This window comes from Paramisgurnus dabryanus, chromosome 2 (assembly GCF_030506205.2).
Source record: "Paramisgurnus dabryanus chromosome 2, PD_genome_1.1, whole genome shotgun sequence".
Taxonomy (NCBI): Eukaryota; Metazoa; Chordata; class Actinopteri; order Cypriniformes; family Cobitidae; genus Paramisgurnus; species Paramisgurnus dabryanus.
This window is the reverse complement of record NC_133338.1, coordinates 45986887-46004334: the sequence shown is the minus strand read 5'-3', so window position 1 is coordinate 46004334 and position 17448 is coordinate 45986887. Positions and strand designations below refer to the sequence as shown.

Genomic DNA, 17448 nt, shown 5'->3' with positions numbered 1-17448 from the left:
CGTGTACTAAGACTGACAGAAAATTAAAAGTTGTGATTTTTCAGGCAGATATGGCGTATCATGGCTGAAGGAGGCGCTATGATATTACGCACTGCCCAAAAATGTCCCCTTGGTAACATTCAATAGCAGGGATGCTATTTTCGGGTTCTAATTTTCCATCGGTCTTAGTACACGATGTGAGAGTGAAGAGAACTACAGAAGGGTCAAGTTTTAAACAGAAAAATATCGAAACTCTATGCTAATGGTCTAATCAGATTTAATGGATTATGCTAAGCTATGCTAAAAGTGGTACTGCCAGACCTGGAGATCAGATGAATGGATTGCAAAATGGTAAAAATCAAATGTTTAACTCTAGGGGAGCTGGAAAATGAGCATATTTTCAAAAAAGTGGAAGTCCCTTTAAAGGGAAAGTTCGGCCAAAAATGATATTAAACCCATGATTTACTCACCCCCAAGCTGTCCGAGTTGCATATGTCCATTGTTTTTCAGACAAACACATTTTCTGATATTTTAGAAAATGTTTTAGATCTTTCAGTTGATTAAATGTAATGTTACGGGGTCCACGACATTCAAGTCCAAAAAAAGTGCGTCCATCCTTCACAAATTAAATCCAAACGGCTCCAGGATGATAAACAAAGGTCTTCCGAGGGTAATCCGTGCGGTGTTGTTGTAGAAATATCCATATTTAAAACTATATTAACATAAATAACTACCTTCCGGTAGCACCGCATTTTAGTCGCGTCCGCATTCAGGATGAGAGCTTACGCAGCCTACGGAGGCTACTCTGCTGCTGTTCTGTGCCCCCGCTCCCTACGAATTTGTCATACGTCACTAAGACAAGTGCGTACACTACGCTAATACTCTCTCCTGAATACAGAGGAGTCTAAGATGGCGGCGCTACCGGAAGGTATTTATTTTCGTAAATAAAGTTTTAAATATGGATATTTCTACAACAACACCGTGCGGATTACCCTCAGAAGACCTTCGTTTATCATCCTGGAGCCGTTTGGATTTAATTTGTGAAGGATGGACGCACTTTTTTTTGGACTTGAAGGTCGTGGACCCCGTAACATTACATTTAATCAACTGAAAGATCTAAAACATTTTCTAAAATATCCGAAAATGTGTTTGTCTGAAAAACGATGGACATATGCAACTCGGACAGCTTGGGGGTGAGTAAATCATGGGTTTCATATCATTTTTGGCCGAACTATCCCTTTAATCTTTGAAGTAAAGAAAAGTATACAATAAAAAACGAATTCAAAAAGTGCAATAGGTATCAAGTAAAGCCAATGAGCATAAACCCAATCCTTAGGAAAAAGCAGTACATGAGTCTACTGAGGTCTTTTCAGTCATTTGCTTAGCAATATACTGTAAATGCTACATCACAAAATGCTCAATCCTTTTGTAATTTACATTACATTAAAACAATGTGTTTGTGATTTCTGTTTCCTGCATGTTTGCACCACATGGTGAGATTATTAATTGTTTTCTAATCAAGTTTTTGCAGACAAAATTGCTCTTTGAATGCTTGATCATGTAATTGTTATGATGCAACACAGTTGGAATTTACATAAACTTAAAAGTAGTATCAGAAGTACAATAAGGGTCACAGCTGGTTATCATTTCATCTAAGTAGGTGGCATTGGATTTCACCCTTAAAACGTCCACTTTGTGGGAGAGCGGACCAGTTCCTTTATGTTGTCTTTAACAGCACATTCTGCTAACATATGGGGACCTTCTTGGGCCCTTATGGTCTACATATGACCCTCATTGATTTTCAAATTATTACATCAGTGGAGTTTGTAAAGGTTCCTTAAGTTAAGCCAAAGGCGCAAACTGGAGATGCAAGCAGTAAAAGGAACAATTGTGAAACTGCACTAAAATCCATTTAGGGAAAAAAACAAATGTGGTTACAGTGCACATACTACCAATTCCCCTCAGTGATTGTGTGAAATGCATGGTGTTCATCCCTAGCATATTTTACATTTCCAATTTAAATTTTTACTGACTTTAACCACAAAATGTGCGCACATGGCTCATTTGAGGCCATAAGCTAAATGCAGTTTGTGTTCCTCTGATGGCTACGAAAATCGCAAGTACGTATGAGCTATAATTTCAGACATCAAACGAAAAACAAGCCATTGATAGAGGCAGCTTACACATTTACAGTAAAAAGAGACCAAAGAGAGTGGTGAAATTACCTCTTGCAAATTGTGTATTTACTGTATGAATCACACATCTGTACCAATGAAAGCATGTCTGAAGCCACTTATGGGTTCCCGATGAACTTTAATTTTTGTTTGATTTACCAGTGAGAATCTAAAGGACTTTAAGAATCATTACTCAAGCGTTGAGGCCTGAAAGACAGAGCACAAGTGTGTAGCATGTAAGCGAACAGCTGTGGGGTATTAAGTCAAGTATGAAGAACAGATTCCTCATGATGATCTTCGAAAGCCCTACGCTAACAACAGTCGATATAAAACCCAGGATTCTGGACAATTGCACTGTAAAAAATGTGAACCCACTAAAACTGAAGTTTAATTTTAAAGCCTTTAAAGTATAATTCATCCACAAATGAAAATGCTGTCGTTGTTCATTCATCCTCATGTCGTTCCAAACCCATACGACTTATTTATGTGAAATATGAATTTTTGAAGAACATTTTGCTCATTTTGTTTTCATTTAATAAAGTGAATGAAACTAGGGTTGTCAAGACTCAAATGGCTAAAAAATGAGCATGGAACATAAAAGTGGTCTGTGCGTTATTTTTCAAGTCTTCTGAAGCTAACTGTAAGAAAAACACACTAAAATGTAATGTTATTTTTTAAAAACTTGACATCCGCACTAACTTGCTTGGTATGCTTATGTGCAGCAATGTCCCATTTGTTCAGGAGTGCAATATAGCACTTAGAGTAAGTTTTATGACACTTTATTGTGCTTTTTTGTTATTTTGGAGTTATCCAATCATTCACCTTATGTAAAGTTGCAAGAATGTTCTCAGCCTGATCTCACGGGAATTTATACTAGTTGGCTAATTTATATAAATTCATACGAAGTGAATACAAAAACTTATGATTATTAGAAAGAAACCCCTCCTCCAACCCCAATGTCACAGGGACGAAAGCAAATCGTACAAAAATGTACAAATGTGGTTGTACGAATTAAAGGTACAGTATGTTTTTATAGCAGCATCTAGCGGTGAGAGTGTGAACTGCAACCAACCTTAATTTCGAAATGCAATGAGATGTCATGCTGCGTTTACACCAACCGCGGTAGAGGCGTGAAGCGCGAGTGATTTCAATGTTAAGTCAATGTGAAGATGTGTTGACGCGCGTGAAGCTCGAGCGAAAGGCGCGAATTGAGCGTTGTGCGCGGTACGCACGAATAGTGCTTTTTGTGCATTTTGCGGTTCACGCGAATTTGCGGCTGACGCCGGAGTTGAAAAATTTAAACTTTGGCAGAATTTCGCGCTGCGTGAACCAATCAGGAGCCTGCTTGCTGCAGTGGTGGCCGCCCCGCCCGGAGTCACTCATTCAACCAACGCTTGATATTGTCCGTAAGCAGTCACCCAGAGCTATACGACCACCCAGAGCTATAAGTTCTTATTTCTATAGAGGAGACAGGAATAAAAAGGACCTCGCTTGGAAGAGTGTCAGTGAGGACATTGGGCAACCTGGTAAGTTGTAATACACACTTCACTTTTGAGTCACGTGACGTTTATCGACCCGCACCGTTTATTTTCCCCCTATAATAAGGTTACCAAATACAAACTGGTAACTCTCGATAAATGCACAATCAACATCAGTCATCTTGCAAACAGACAACCGCATAGCACTTGCCCCTCCCACAAGAAGTGGAGTTTGCCTCTGACACACGTCCAATGCTTGCTTTTTCCACACGTCTACTACGCTCTACACGCGCGAATGCATCCAAATTGTTCAAGCGGCAAACCACGTGCGGTAGACGCGATTTTGACACCTGAAACGTGGTTGGTGTAAACTCAGCATTATGATAGCTGCCACAGGACAACATGTCGTCGTCTGAGACAACATAGGAATGAAACACGTTCTGTAGAACAGTTAGTCCGGCGACTTTCACGTAAGGAGACGCGCGGTGTAAGTAGATAAAAGCAGCTCATTCTAAGGTAATATAAACAATACAAATCATTATGTAAGGTCTTTATACACCACTGATAATATAGTTATGTATATTATATTGCATTTCTTTCAAAAGATACTTCTAAAAGTTACACAATGCACCTTTAACCCTCTGGGGTCCGACCATTTTGGGACACTGTCAGAGGTTCTGACATGCTCTTACATTTGGTCTTTTTTCAGTTGCTTTAAAGCATCTAATTCATTTCATTGCTAAAAACAATGTAATTTTGTATATTTGGTATAATATAATGTGTTTGCGTGGTTTATGGTAAAAAAACACATTATTTTCCACATACTGTACATTTTTGCAGCTCCAGATTTCACTCTCTTCCTGAAACACACGGATTTGAAAAGCTCTGTGTCTCTGATTGGCCAGCTAATTTGTACGTTGTGATTGGCCTGAATACCTCAACGTCAGTCGAAAATGTGACGCTCCTTACCATGTTTGAAAGATTTGCTTACAATACAATGCTAACAGGAGTTAACTTACAGGCTGTGAGTCCGAAGCGGGAGGAATTATGATAATGTCGGTCTTGTCGACATCACCAATCACAGGAAGTAAACTGTTGCCTACAATCCGTGTGTTTGTTGTAGTCCAAGAAAAGAGATTTATGTTGGATACGATAACTCGCTTCATCATTTACTTTGGGGTTTGTACCTTTTGCATATCGTTAACATGTACTATTACACACTTACCTACCGAAGGAAATGTAAAAACGTGAATCGGACAATAGATGCTCTTTAATACAAATTAGCCACTTTGTTAAATACATACAAATTGCCATGAGATTATGTTGATATTCTTCAAAATTCACTTTTTGTGCTCTCTGGAAGAAAGTCTTGCAGGTTTGGAACAACCAGTGTCTTTATGCAAAAATACGCTTTTGGTAAACAATTCTTTCTAATTTACATGCAATTTGATAAAAGACTAAAAAAATAAAAATGAAATTCAAACTCTAAAAACTAAATGATTGTGAAAAGTTAAATTGAAACCACATCTCCGTTATTTGTCTTAACAACAAAACCTTTTTGTGTTTTAAAAATTTCGTCATTTTTCATCATCTTCTATTACGGTCTGCAACAGGGACAACAAATCTGCAACACACTAACAAAAGCAATCTGATGGTTATTGCGAGCCGTTTCCCGTGCCAGCATTCTGACGCGATCGGGTGGGGGTGAGCCAACCGCTAAGCTTCGAAAGAAATATTCCCATCCATCACAGCCCAGTGTGACCATGCCCTTAAGACAGTAGAGTGAGTGATGGCATTAGGAAGCAGCTGGGCTGAGTTCAACTCTGTACAGAAGGGCCAGGTCACCTATCCCACTAGTGCGTCATGCTGTTTCCCTGCCATACTGTACTACAGGCTGTGTTCCCATCTGTTCAATTAGATGATATTTGCTGTCATTGTGTTCTCTCGCAAACCTGTCTCTTAATAAGAATACAACCAGAAATTTGTATGCAGTATTAAACAAGATAATAAACTATGATGCTAAAGTATCAAATATTTAATGTGATTTGATACTTTAGTCTCCTCAAAAGAGTTCAAGATGTGTTTAGTGCCAAGAAAGGTCAAACTAAATACTGAACTTTGCATGAAAAAGCCAATTTGTTTTTTTTTACATTTTGGGTACATATTTTTGGTTTGTATCTTCATAAGGAGAGCGAAAATAAATTTGGTGGTGGGCTAAGAATTTTGCACTGCAACACTGTATATAAAAGGCAGTGAACCATGAGGTAGGAGCTGGATTCATTATGGACTAGTATTAGGAAAAAAAATATGCTTGGACCCTGAGAAGACAACCATGCGGGCATGGATTGTTATGGAATATTAATTCTTTAGATGCTATAGTAAATCATACTTGAATTACACATCGATTCATTCTTTTTTTATGTGGTCTTAGGAAAACATTTTGTAATGCAGGCACTTACTGCATCTTCTGGCTTGTGGCCACCAGGCCCTTCCTTAGGTGTGTCGTCTAGGAGATCATCGTGGCGAATAAGTGTGAATTCCCGGATAAAGACAGCATCACTGTAACTGCTGTCCACCCAAACCTGAGAAACAAATAGTCTCATTATAGTAACTATAAGTATAGTCACATTTTGCAAGACAGAATAAAGAAATTATGTCATGCTCGAGACAATACTACATCATGACTTTCCATACCAAGCGTGCCGCACAAGCCCTGAAAAGTGAAGCCAAAACCTCTTGATCGCCCACCAGGGACTGGTCCCAGTATAGGTCATAAACCCCGCATCCCCCATGTTATTCAATGGGACTTGAGACCAACTAAATAATTTAAAGCGTAACTAAAAACCAACTTTAAAGCGTACCCTAAACCAACTTTTTTTAGTTAAAGATCTGTAAGAATGGGGCTTTATTAGTGCTGTTCTTTGATTCTAGTAAGTTTTTTGACATCTGGATATAAAGTGTTTCAATACTACAATATATGGTGCTGCCCTCTTCAGTATGAAGGGTGGCTAGTGCAGTTGAATTTTCCTATTGGATGTTGTGTCCAAAAAATGCCTCGGGATGTAAGCAGGTTCAAGCTCACCACGCCCTTGTTACGATCTCACCACACACATACTATATAGTAGGCGAAAAGCACTACTTCTCGTACTCTTTGCCTACTATATAGTATGGAAGCAGGCGGTTTGGAATGCACGGTTAGTTTGTCCCTCTATCTCCGTTGGGATCTGCCCACTTTTCTTGCATTTTTCAAATATTGCCAGTGGGTGGAGTCAGGCTCTGACCAGGGGTTTAGTTACGCTTTAATTACACTTAAATTATATTTTTTCCGAAGCTGGTTTCTCTCATTTACTGTAGTTTTAATCACGCTGATGTAAATTCAAGTGTTTGTTTTTAAAATAAGTTTGTTTTTAGTTAGTTATTCAATGCTATAATAACGGTGGTGTCACGTCATGACTGACAGCTGTGATATGCGTATTCTGCGAGAGCGAGGACGGGGCCTTGATTTCGCGGCTTTACTTCCTGCTCACTACTCTACCCAAGATGTCAGCGCTGTATCGGGACACTGGCGGCTTTACTTTTCACCAATGGAAGAGAGCGAACGGGCGTCATCCATCTTTTTTTTACAGTCTATGGTCCATACACTGACAGAAAAAAAAGGTCAGAAATGGTCCCAAAACGTCAATGGGGAGCAGTACCCATTAAAAAGGTCTTAATATGTGACCCGATCTGGCCAAATGAGTCGGAAGTCGCAACGTTCTATTTTAAGATATGAGCCGATAATGTGGAAAAACAATAAAATTATCAAAAAAAATATTTTTAGCTAATTTCAAAGAACAGACATTAAAACATAATCTCCCAAAGTTTCGTAGTCCAAATAATTGAGTAAAGGTGTTTAAATGACTATTAAAGTTGAAACCGTTAATCCGCTGGAAATTGCTTTTCTCAAATACTCTCGTCACCTCCGAGCATTCCGGGGATCCCCTGAAACGTCACTATCTCTCCAAATATGGTGTTACACGTTGTTTTAGAGCCAATCAGAAATCTTCATAAACGCTGATCGTTTGTCAATGGGAAACCCCGGGGCACCTGATTGGTCCAGCCATCCTCTTGTCAGTCTCGCAGCACACTACTCTCCTATTTAACTCCTTTTTGAATTGTTTACACTGTTATTGTCAACTAGCCTACACAAAGATATGATTGCATAGGCAAGCATTATTTGTTTTCTTTTTGCTTGTCTCTCTGTCTCTCTCATTTTCTCGCACACGCGAACACGCACGCGCACACACGCGCGCCCCCGCGCGCACACACACGCGAACACGCACACACGCGAACACACACACACACACGCAAACACACACACGCAAACACGCACACACGCAAACGCGAACGCACACGCAAACGCAAACGCACACGCAAACGCAAACGCACACGCAAACGCACACACACACGCAAACACACACACACACACACACACACACACACACACACACACACACACACACACACACACACACACACACACACACACACACACACACACACACACACACACACACACACACACACACACACACACATTCTGGTTTCCATGTTCTATTCCCTTCCCCTAACTCAAACCCCAACCATCACAGAAACCTTTCTGTTACTTCACATTTTCAATAAACATCATTCTGTTTGATTTATAAGCTTTTTTCTTGGTTTACTGAAATACTGTAGCATTTATATTAATGTCTTTGGTCAAATTAAGCTGTAAAATAAATTGTTTATACCTTTAAAAATGCAATGGATTTTGAAAGATATCTACAAAAAAGGGGCAAAAAACTTTAAAGGCGTTTTTCTCAGGTTTTCAGTTGGAAAAAGAAGACAGACAACCTTAATTCAAATGTCTATATCTTTAAAACCATTCAAGGTATGACTTTGACTATGATATCATTTGAAAGCTTATTATCTCCTCTTTCCACTGATACCAAAATCTCAATTTTGAAATTTGGGTCACTGTGACTCATTTTGCTGGATCAGGTCACATATACACCATTTAGATACAGATAAGTATACATTTGGTACTATTATTACTAATATGCACTCTTTGGTACTAGTATGAAATTCAGATATATTAAAATGGTGCAAAGGTTTACTTTTTGAAGGGTACCAACCCAGTGATAGCTAGGGACCATTTTTTCTGACAGTATAACTCTTATTTTTTTTGTACTATTCATTTTTTTCTACGTCTGAAGAAATATAAAGTTATTAAATGGAGTTACATTATGGCAGCTCTTTAAAGTAAGACACTAGTTAATCTTATGTGTAAGTGGTCGATTTTCATTAAGAGAGGAAACAAATGTTGATTTAACAAAACTTGAGCCGGTCAAAGCCTGCCAAAACTGATAGCAAATAAAAGACTAACTAGATTGCCAATATTCAAAGCCACAATTTTGAACCAAGTGCATGAATTCTGGACAGCATACATTAGATAACAAGAAAATGTATAGAGCTTCTTAACATGTCCTGACAGCATGCTAAGCCCGAGGAATGATGATATTATTAGTGAGGCTTTGAACATCATCTCACATCAAAGAAAAGCATTGAAAACCACCAATAAATTCTCAATAGAAATGCATCTCATAACAAACGCTCTGTAAGGCAGATAATGTGTTTGATGTGGGACACGGCCTCAGTCGAGCGGTACGTTTGGGTGTGTGTTATTTTGGTGAACAACCACATTTCAACACCATATAGCGCTCACACATCATTGAAGTTACAGACTGCTTTCGGCAGATTCTTGGCTCGCGATCCATTGCGACTTCCAAACGCTGGTTTGCTTACTGTATGTACAATCCATACGGCCGATTATAGCATATTATACAGTACATGAAGCATGCCATCATCTACATTACAGTATGAATATGCCTGATATTGAAGGCTTGTCAGCAGAATTCACTGTTTAAATATATCTAAGCCAATAAAAAGGTGTTGAGCCACTGTCAACAAAAATTATAAAGAAAAAAAGTAGTCCAGATGGCCAGGAAGTTCCCAAAATTGTAAATGGTAAAAACAATGATAACTACCGCTGTCACTCAATAAATCAAGAGAGGTAGAGGAATTTACATTTTTGACATGGTAAGCTGTGTGTGTTGGGTCACAGACAATCCTGCAATGACTTCCTGTTGGCTACAAAATGAAAATAATAAAACCATGCAGATTCTTTAGCAAAGAGCAAACTATCTTTAAAGAACAAGGACATAGACACCATATCGCCATTTGATATAAAGTGACTGTCTGGATCATCTGTATCATCCTATTCTTCAATCAATCAGCAGGATTTTATCTGAAAAGAGGCGGGGGGTGTAGAGTGAATTCTGGCTGAACTGAAGCCTAATGGTGCATGGTAGCCAAGTGTTCTTCTGAGTGTTTAAAACGAATCGATCAAATTCTCCTGCTAAAGAAAATAAGCCGGTTGTTAAAATGAAATGTCACGGGGCCTGTACTCCCTCCGGACCCAAACACAGAGTTATGGCAAAAAGCCGGACGCCCTCTCGACAACGTTCAAACTGGGGCCTGTTCAAATATGCATTGTCATTCACTTTTTTATATATTTTTAAAGGGACATTCCACTTTTTTTGAAAATATGCTCATTTTCCAGCTTCCCTAGAGTTAAATATTTGATCTTTACCGTTTTGGAATCCATTAAGCCGATCTCCAGGTCTGGCGGTACCATTTTTAACATAATTCATTGAATCTGATAAGACCATTAGAATTGCGCTAAAAAATAACCAAAGAGTTTCAATATTTTTCCTATTTAAAACTTGACTCTTCTGTAGTTACATTGTGTACTAAGACCGACAAAAAATTAAAAGTTGCGATTTTCTAGGCAGATATGGCTAGAAACTATACTCTCATTCTGGCGTAATAATCAAGGACTTTGCTGCCGTAACATGGCTGCAGGAGGAGCAATGATATTACGCAGCACGTGAAAATAGTCCCCTGCTATTAAAAGTAACCAAGGGGACTATTTTCGGGCAGTGCGTAATATCACTACGCCTGCTGCAGCCATGTTACGGCAGCAAAGTCCTTGATTATTACGCCAGAATGAGAGTATAGTTCCTAGCCATATCGGGCTAGAAAATCGCAACTGTTGGTCTTAGTACACGATGTAACTACACAAGAGTCAAGTTTTAAATAGGAAAAATATCGAAACTCTTTCCTTATTTTTTAGCACGATGCTAATGGTCTACTAAAATTCAATGGATTATGCTAAGCTATGCTAAAAATGGTATCGCCAGACCAGGAGATCGGCTGAATGGATTCCAAAAAATTGAAAATATCAAATGTTTAAGTCTAGGGGAGCTGGAAAAATAGCATATTTTCAAAAAAAGTGGAGTATCCCTTTAAATTCCAAAATAAAATTATAGTTTTCAAATTAAAAACATTTAAAACATATTGGGTCTAAAGCAGCAGTCTCCAACCTTTTTTGCAAAGAAAGGGCTACCACAATCGATAAAACAATCTGTTTATGCATATATGCATTTGTTTTTCACATAAAGCTGTCAAATATATTAGGAGGACTTTGCATATAGTGTATAAAAACATTTATGGTGCTTTTATAATAGTCTGACTTTTCTATAGCATGACATTAACGCACAGTATCGGATTTGGAATGGCGTCGTTAGTCCGATACTCGATCCTGCAAAAAGGTCCGGATTGGCCCGATCTCAAGTATTGAATCGGCCCACCCCTAGGGGCTGTTTACACTTGGTATTAAGATGTGTTTTCATCGATCGGATCACAAGTGGACGAGAGAGACACATTACATTTACACCTGGTATTTAAATCCGTCTCTTTTGTCCACTTTTGACCGCTTCTGTCTGGAATACTATGAGGGGACGGTCCGTGAGACGAGTCTCTCATTCAAACGCGAGCAGGAGTAATTATGAGTTTATATGGACGCAAACTAATATTATGTCGGAGTCCGCTGCTTGTTTAGCAAGTATACATGCTGCACAGAGTTTTGTACGTTTATATGTTGGAGCTTTCTCTGAATTTTCAGCGCAATTGATGAAATAGGATCACGCAACTTTCACGCTTTCAAAACGAAACTACGGAGAACGCCCGCAGTAGTTTTATCAATGAAAGGCTAAAAATAGCGCTGTTCACCGTATGTTCACGCCAGAAGTCAGAAAAAAAACCTGTGTTTAATACCTCAGATTAGATAAATGGGCGGAGAGAAGGTGGACGCGTGTGGCTGTTCGAACACATTCAACTCATTTGCGTTCCGCAACTCCAAAGCGATCCGATCGAAAGTGGTTTCGACTACCTCTGGATGTGGTTGAAAGTGGACGCGTTCAAAACGTCTTAAACACCGTTTATACCTGGCATTAACGTCGTCCACTTGTGATCCGATCGACGAAAACACATGTTAATGCCAAGTGTAAACAGCCTCCTAGTTGTGACACTGTGTTTCTAACCCTGCTGTGTACAAATCTTTTTAAGTCTAGCTAACAGCTAGGAGTTGTTGAGATGTTTTTTAAAATGTGTTTTAGGCAACAAAGTCAGTGATTCAGATGATATAAGGTTGGATTTGGGCACTTAAGTCGGGCATAAATTGTGCAATTTCTTTCCGAATATGAGCTGGCTCTTTTTTTTTTAGTTAGTCTGGATGAATTTCAGCTTTGTTGTGTGTCATTTGTTGTGCAGTGTTTAGGGGCAAATGAGAGGCAATTAACCTCTCCCGGCAACCGGGTGGTGGGATGAATTTCTAACATGTCAGAAATTTTGGTTGTACCTCATGAAGGTTTCGCTCACCTTCATCTGCCTTAGTTTTTTTGGCACTTTGCATCCAGTGTGCATATCGCCACCTACTCTGCTGTTCTGCATTCATGTATTATTTAAGGATAATTTCTTTCTTGAAAATCGTGTAGTAAACACATAAACTGCCTACAGCAGTGTATAACTGTACACACATATAACTGTGTCTCTAATGTCCTTAACTGTACATCAGGGCTGAGATAGACTGCTTAGAGTATGATACCTGTATATGTACGAGACTCAAAACTGTAATAAATTGAGGTCTTTATGCTAGTGCCACCAATTCATTCTTCTCCAGCAATATTGCATTTCAAAGCACAAGACAGGTACAGTACATGAAGAGAGAAGGGGAAGTTAACCCAGGTCAGATCAGTCCTTCAAAAGAACATAATCAACTATAATAACACCAATCTGATATTATAATTGCTCTTTCCCACTGAGAGGTGCCAGCTACTTGTCCGGGGGGAAATACAAGTTAGGACTACATTAGCAAAATGTGCCCACCCTTGGTTTCTGTTTCATATGTGACCACCTTTGATTAATAAGATCTACACCGGTGTTTGGATAACAACACCCTCTTTTCCACACCGCATCTGGATTTATAACAAAATCTATTTTTGAAGGACCAGCACTTTCATTTGAAGGGTGAGGGAAGAGGAAACCCTGAGTGACATTTGCTGACATTTTCCTGCCTCTCGTCTCTCCTCTTGCTTTTCTAACTTCTTATTTTTTAAAGGTGAGGTTTTCTCTAGAGAAGGTAAAAACAATACAGTCTCAAAGCATGAAGTGTGTTTGATCTACTTAAAAAGGAAAACCAATGTTTCACTTTCTCATGAAGGAATCTACAATACAGGAAGAGTTTCCACATGTAGTTAGGGAAATATATCATGCTTGGGCACAAAGGTCTGTCCTTGATGAGTCTTTGTTACTGAAGGCAGGTCAGGGATAATGGTAATTATTGTACTGATAGGGTTTACTTCTCTTTGATTTGACAGGGTTTTGGCTGCCTCGAGGCAACATTACACTCTTTGGTGTAAAAGCTCTCCTGGTTGCAATTTGCACTTCAAGCATTACGCTTGAGAAACGTGCGGCTGCTACTCCAAGAATGACCATGCCAAAATAACACAAGTGTTTTCATCACCTTCTCCTGTTCGTGACAGGTTGATTCGTTACTCATTTTTGTGGGTTGTTTGAAGATATACTGGTTTTAGCCATGCTAGTGTTACCTCTGATCAATGCAAGAAAGAACACTTTTACTTACACAAAAAGTAAGGTGAATTCAGGTTGTTCGGCAAAGTTTATGTCACGTCAGTGTCAAAAATTGTCCCAATTTACAAGAGTCCCTATAGATGAATATCAGTCATGTGACCTTTTACATCATCCGCCCTTTTTCAGCTTACTGCCGCCATCTTAAGTACCTACCATGTACCAGTAGGCTACTGACAAGCATTGGCTAGCTTGCTACGATTTACGGATTTCTTATTTTTTATTGTCTATGATTCTTACGGATACAGGAAATGGCTACGAAGACAACATTTGGCCTCGACTATCATGAAAAGAAACGCTACTGTAAAAAAATATATCTTGGTAAGGGTGTGATGCCTACTTGATCCCTGATGCGTTCTTCCAGCCGCTGTTCGCTGCTACCGAACAACCACTATTTTTACAACACTAAGAAGGCGCGACACAACATGAAACTTTGCTCAAAATATCACCTGGATCTCTGCACATGAACACGAGCATTGAGAACATTGTTTGTGTACACAGAGTTTACTTAAAAGAAAGGTTTTGAACAACTGACTTTGGGTGTTTTGGTTTCCGTTCGCTATCTTTGCCAGACATAAGGAATCAATCTCCGAATGCGAATAAATGAACCTTATATGAGGCTCCTTTTTCAACTAGAAGGTCAATATTGTTTTTCACTTAGGACAAAACAACGAATTTCCGTGCATTTATATGGAACAATGCTTTAGGAGCTATCCATCTTTACTCTCCTCCCTCCTTACGTCGCATTCGGGGATCGATACATTTTGATCGGCAAGATGGCGGCGAGCAGACACCAAAACAGCCAAAGTCAGTTGTTAAAAACCTTCTTTTTAGTAAACTCTGTTTATTGTTTTTCACTTAGGACAAAACAACGAATTTCCGTGCATTTATATGGAACAATGCTTTAGGAGCTATCCATCTTTACTCTCCTCCCTCCTTACGTCGCATTCGGGGATCGATACATTTTGATCGGCAAGATGGCGGCGAGCAGACACCAAAACAGCCAAAGTCAGTTGTTAAAAACCTTCTTTTTAGTAAACTCTGTTTACACAAACAATGTTCTCAATGCTCAAGTTCACGTGTAGAGACACAGGTGATACTTCGAGCAAAGTATCATGTTGTGTTAAGCCTTTTTAGTGTTGTAAAAAAGCGATTTTGATGCTCACAACATATTAAAGGCATAGCTTCAAGTTCTTTTACAACCACTTCAGGTACTCAAAATGGCGGAGGACAAGTTTGAGATGTGAGTAAAGTGAGCTGATATTCATGAATACACAGTATTAGTTAGTGTAAAATTGAGTTGAAAGGGAACATATAGTAAGACTGTTTATCCAATACTCTTAAATTCTTCCTGTAGTCGAGAACTTTATCATTTCTTAAATAAATCAAATGGTATTGAGTGATCCTGTAGAGAAAACCAAGTGAATATCATGTTTTTAGTGATCAAGGTGAAATTCATGAGTACTTTTTGTAAGGGATGCTTTCGAAATGTCTTGCAAAAAGATTTGGGCTCCTTCCTCTGTTGAGAGACATAAATCTCTTCCTGTATATGTACCTTTTATAGCAAAGGTGTCTTCACCAAATCCAGTGGTGTAAATCAAAGTAGTGTATGGCCTGCAGATTCATTGTTTGGTGCCAGTCTGCCTCATGACTAAACCAGCTGGGGGCGTTCTGAATTTTTCACCTCTTAGAGGAGTAGATTAAAAGATCCTCATCTGGACTAAAGCTATGGAAGGAGGAGGGAAAGATGTCATCACTCGCTTCTCTGTTCCTCCTTGTGTCCACAAGTCCTCACAGCTCATTTGTCTTCTGCTGTTTACTGAATAAAATTCTTAAAGGGGGCTCTGTACTGTAAACTATCTCTGCTACAGTATGTACCTCTTGACTGTCTGTTGCCTGTATGACTCTTGATGTTGGCATTTATAGTATTTTATTTACAGTTCATTTAATTTGTACATGCTTACATGGCTTCTATTATGCAAAATCCACTTTTACAAGGTGTTTGGACATAAAAAGTGTGTGAACACAACCACCCTACAAATAAAACGAAACAAACAAAGAAACAGTCTTAATCCCCATTAAACCAATGCAGTCGAATTAAACATGCTTTTTCGATTATCTTATAAATGTGAGGTCACACTGATAAAGCCCCGCCCACAGTCACTGACTAACAGTCATGTATTCCCATAGTTTCTGCCCTCAGCAAGTTGTACACGGTTCACCATATCTAAAACTATTGTCTCAGACTGGGAATCAGATCTATTTTGACTGAAAGCGAACACTGTCTCTTTTGGTAAGGAAGTGAAGAACAATAGCTCATTTGCATTTAAAGGTATAGACATGAAAACAGCGTGTTTTTTTGCTCCCGTCCATGCTACCGTATAAAAAATAATCTGTGGGGTATTGTGAGCTAAAACTTCACAGACACCTTCGATGTACACATGAGACTTATATTACATCTTGGAAAAATGGGCATAATGTGTGCTCTTTAAGTGACTGCTTAAGGCAAGATATAGTGCAAAATCCAGGAGCAGGAGTGCAGTAATCGGTGCAATAGGATTTAATTCAGATTTAATACTATGGAATTATTCTGCCATTGCTAGGCATATCTATGTTATGATGGACCATTAAATGTTCAAATATACTCATTATGTTTAAGCACTGCAAAAATATTGTTATTACCGATGTTGTTGTACTGCACCATGTCTAAAGAATAATTCAATTTAGCCAGAAACTACATTCAGAAATTTTTTCAAGGACAAATGAAATGGAAGCCTTGTCAAGACATGTTTGGTTATTGTCAGAAGAATTTTTTTTTTATTATTAAATATGAACATTTTTGGAAGAACCTTTACTACTGATTTGCATAAAGACCAGGGACATTAAAGAGACATTCCAATTTTTTTTTAAATATGCTCATTTTCCAGCTCCCCTACAGTTAAACACTCGATTTTTACAGTTTAGGAATCCATTCAGCTGATCTCCGGGTCTGGCGCTACCACTTTTATCATAGCTTAACCCAATCCATTGAATCTGATTAGACCATTAGCATCACGCAAAAAATAACCAAAGATTTCGATGTTTTTCCTATTTAAAACTTGACTCTTCTGTAGTTACAAGACAATGGAAAATTAAAAGTTGCGATTTTCTAGGCAGATATGGCTAGGAACTATACTCTAATTCTGGCGTAATAATCAGTGACTTTGCTGATGTAACATGGCTGCATCAGGCGTAGTGATATAACATGCTGCCATGTTACATCACCAAAGTCCTTGATTATTACACCAGTTTGAGAGTATCGTTCAGCCATATCTGCCTAGAAAAAATTGCAACTTTTAATTTTCCATTGGTCTTAGTACACGATGTAACTAGAAGAGTAAAGTTTTAAATAGGAAAAATATCTAAACTCTTTGGTTAATTTTTAGTGCAATGCTAATGGTCTAATCAGATTCAATGGATTGTGCTAAGCTATGCTAAAAGTGCTAGCGCCAGACCCGGAGATCAGCTGAATGGATTCCAAAATGGTAAAACCATTTGTATAACTCTAGCGGAGCCGGAAAATTTGCATATTTTCCAAAAACGTGGAATGTCCCTTGAATATCCCTGGTCTTTATGCAAATTAAAACATGAGGTAAAAAACATGCAAAAAGAAAGAAAACGTGGTCAATTTCAATTTACAGGAGAATATTCCGAGATTCCTGTTACAATATTTAACATTTCTTTACCCCAAATTTTATTTCTTTTTTGTA

The 17448-nt window shown here is 38.6% G+C and overlaps 1 protein-coding gene across 1 annotated transcript in view; it reads right to left on the bottom strand.

Annotated features, from left to right (window-relative positions):
- Positions 1-17448, bottom strand: part of LOC135778571 (ADAMTS-like protein 1) — a 150073-nt gene that overhangs the window by 94465 nt on the left and 38160 nt on the right. Inside the window, exon 2 of the mRNA XM_065288950.2 lies at positions 6091-6213. Within this exon, the coding sequence (XP_065145022.1) occupies positions 6091-6213 (123 nt within the window). The remainder of the gene's footprint in view (positions 1-6090; positions 6214-17448) is intronic.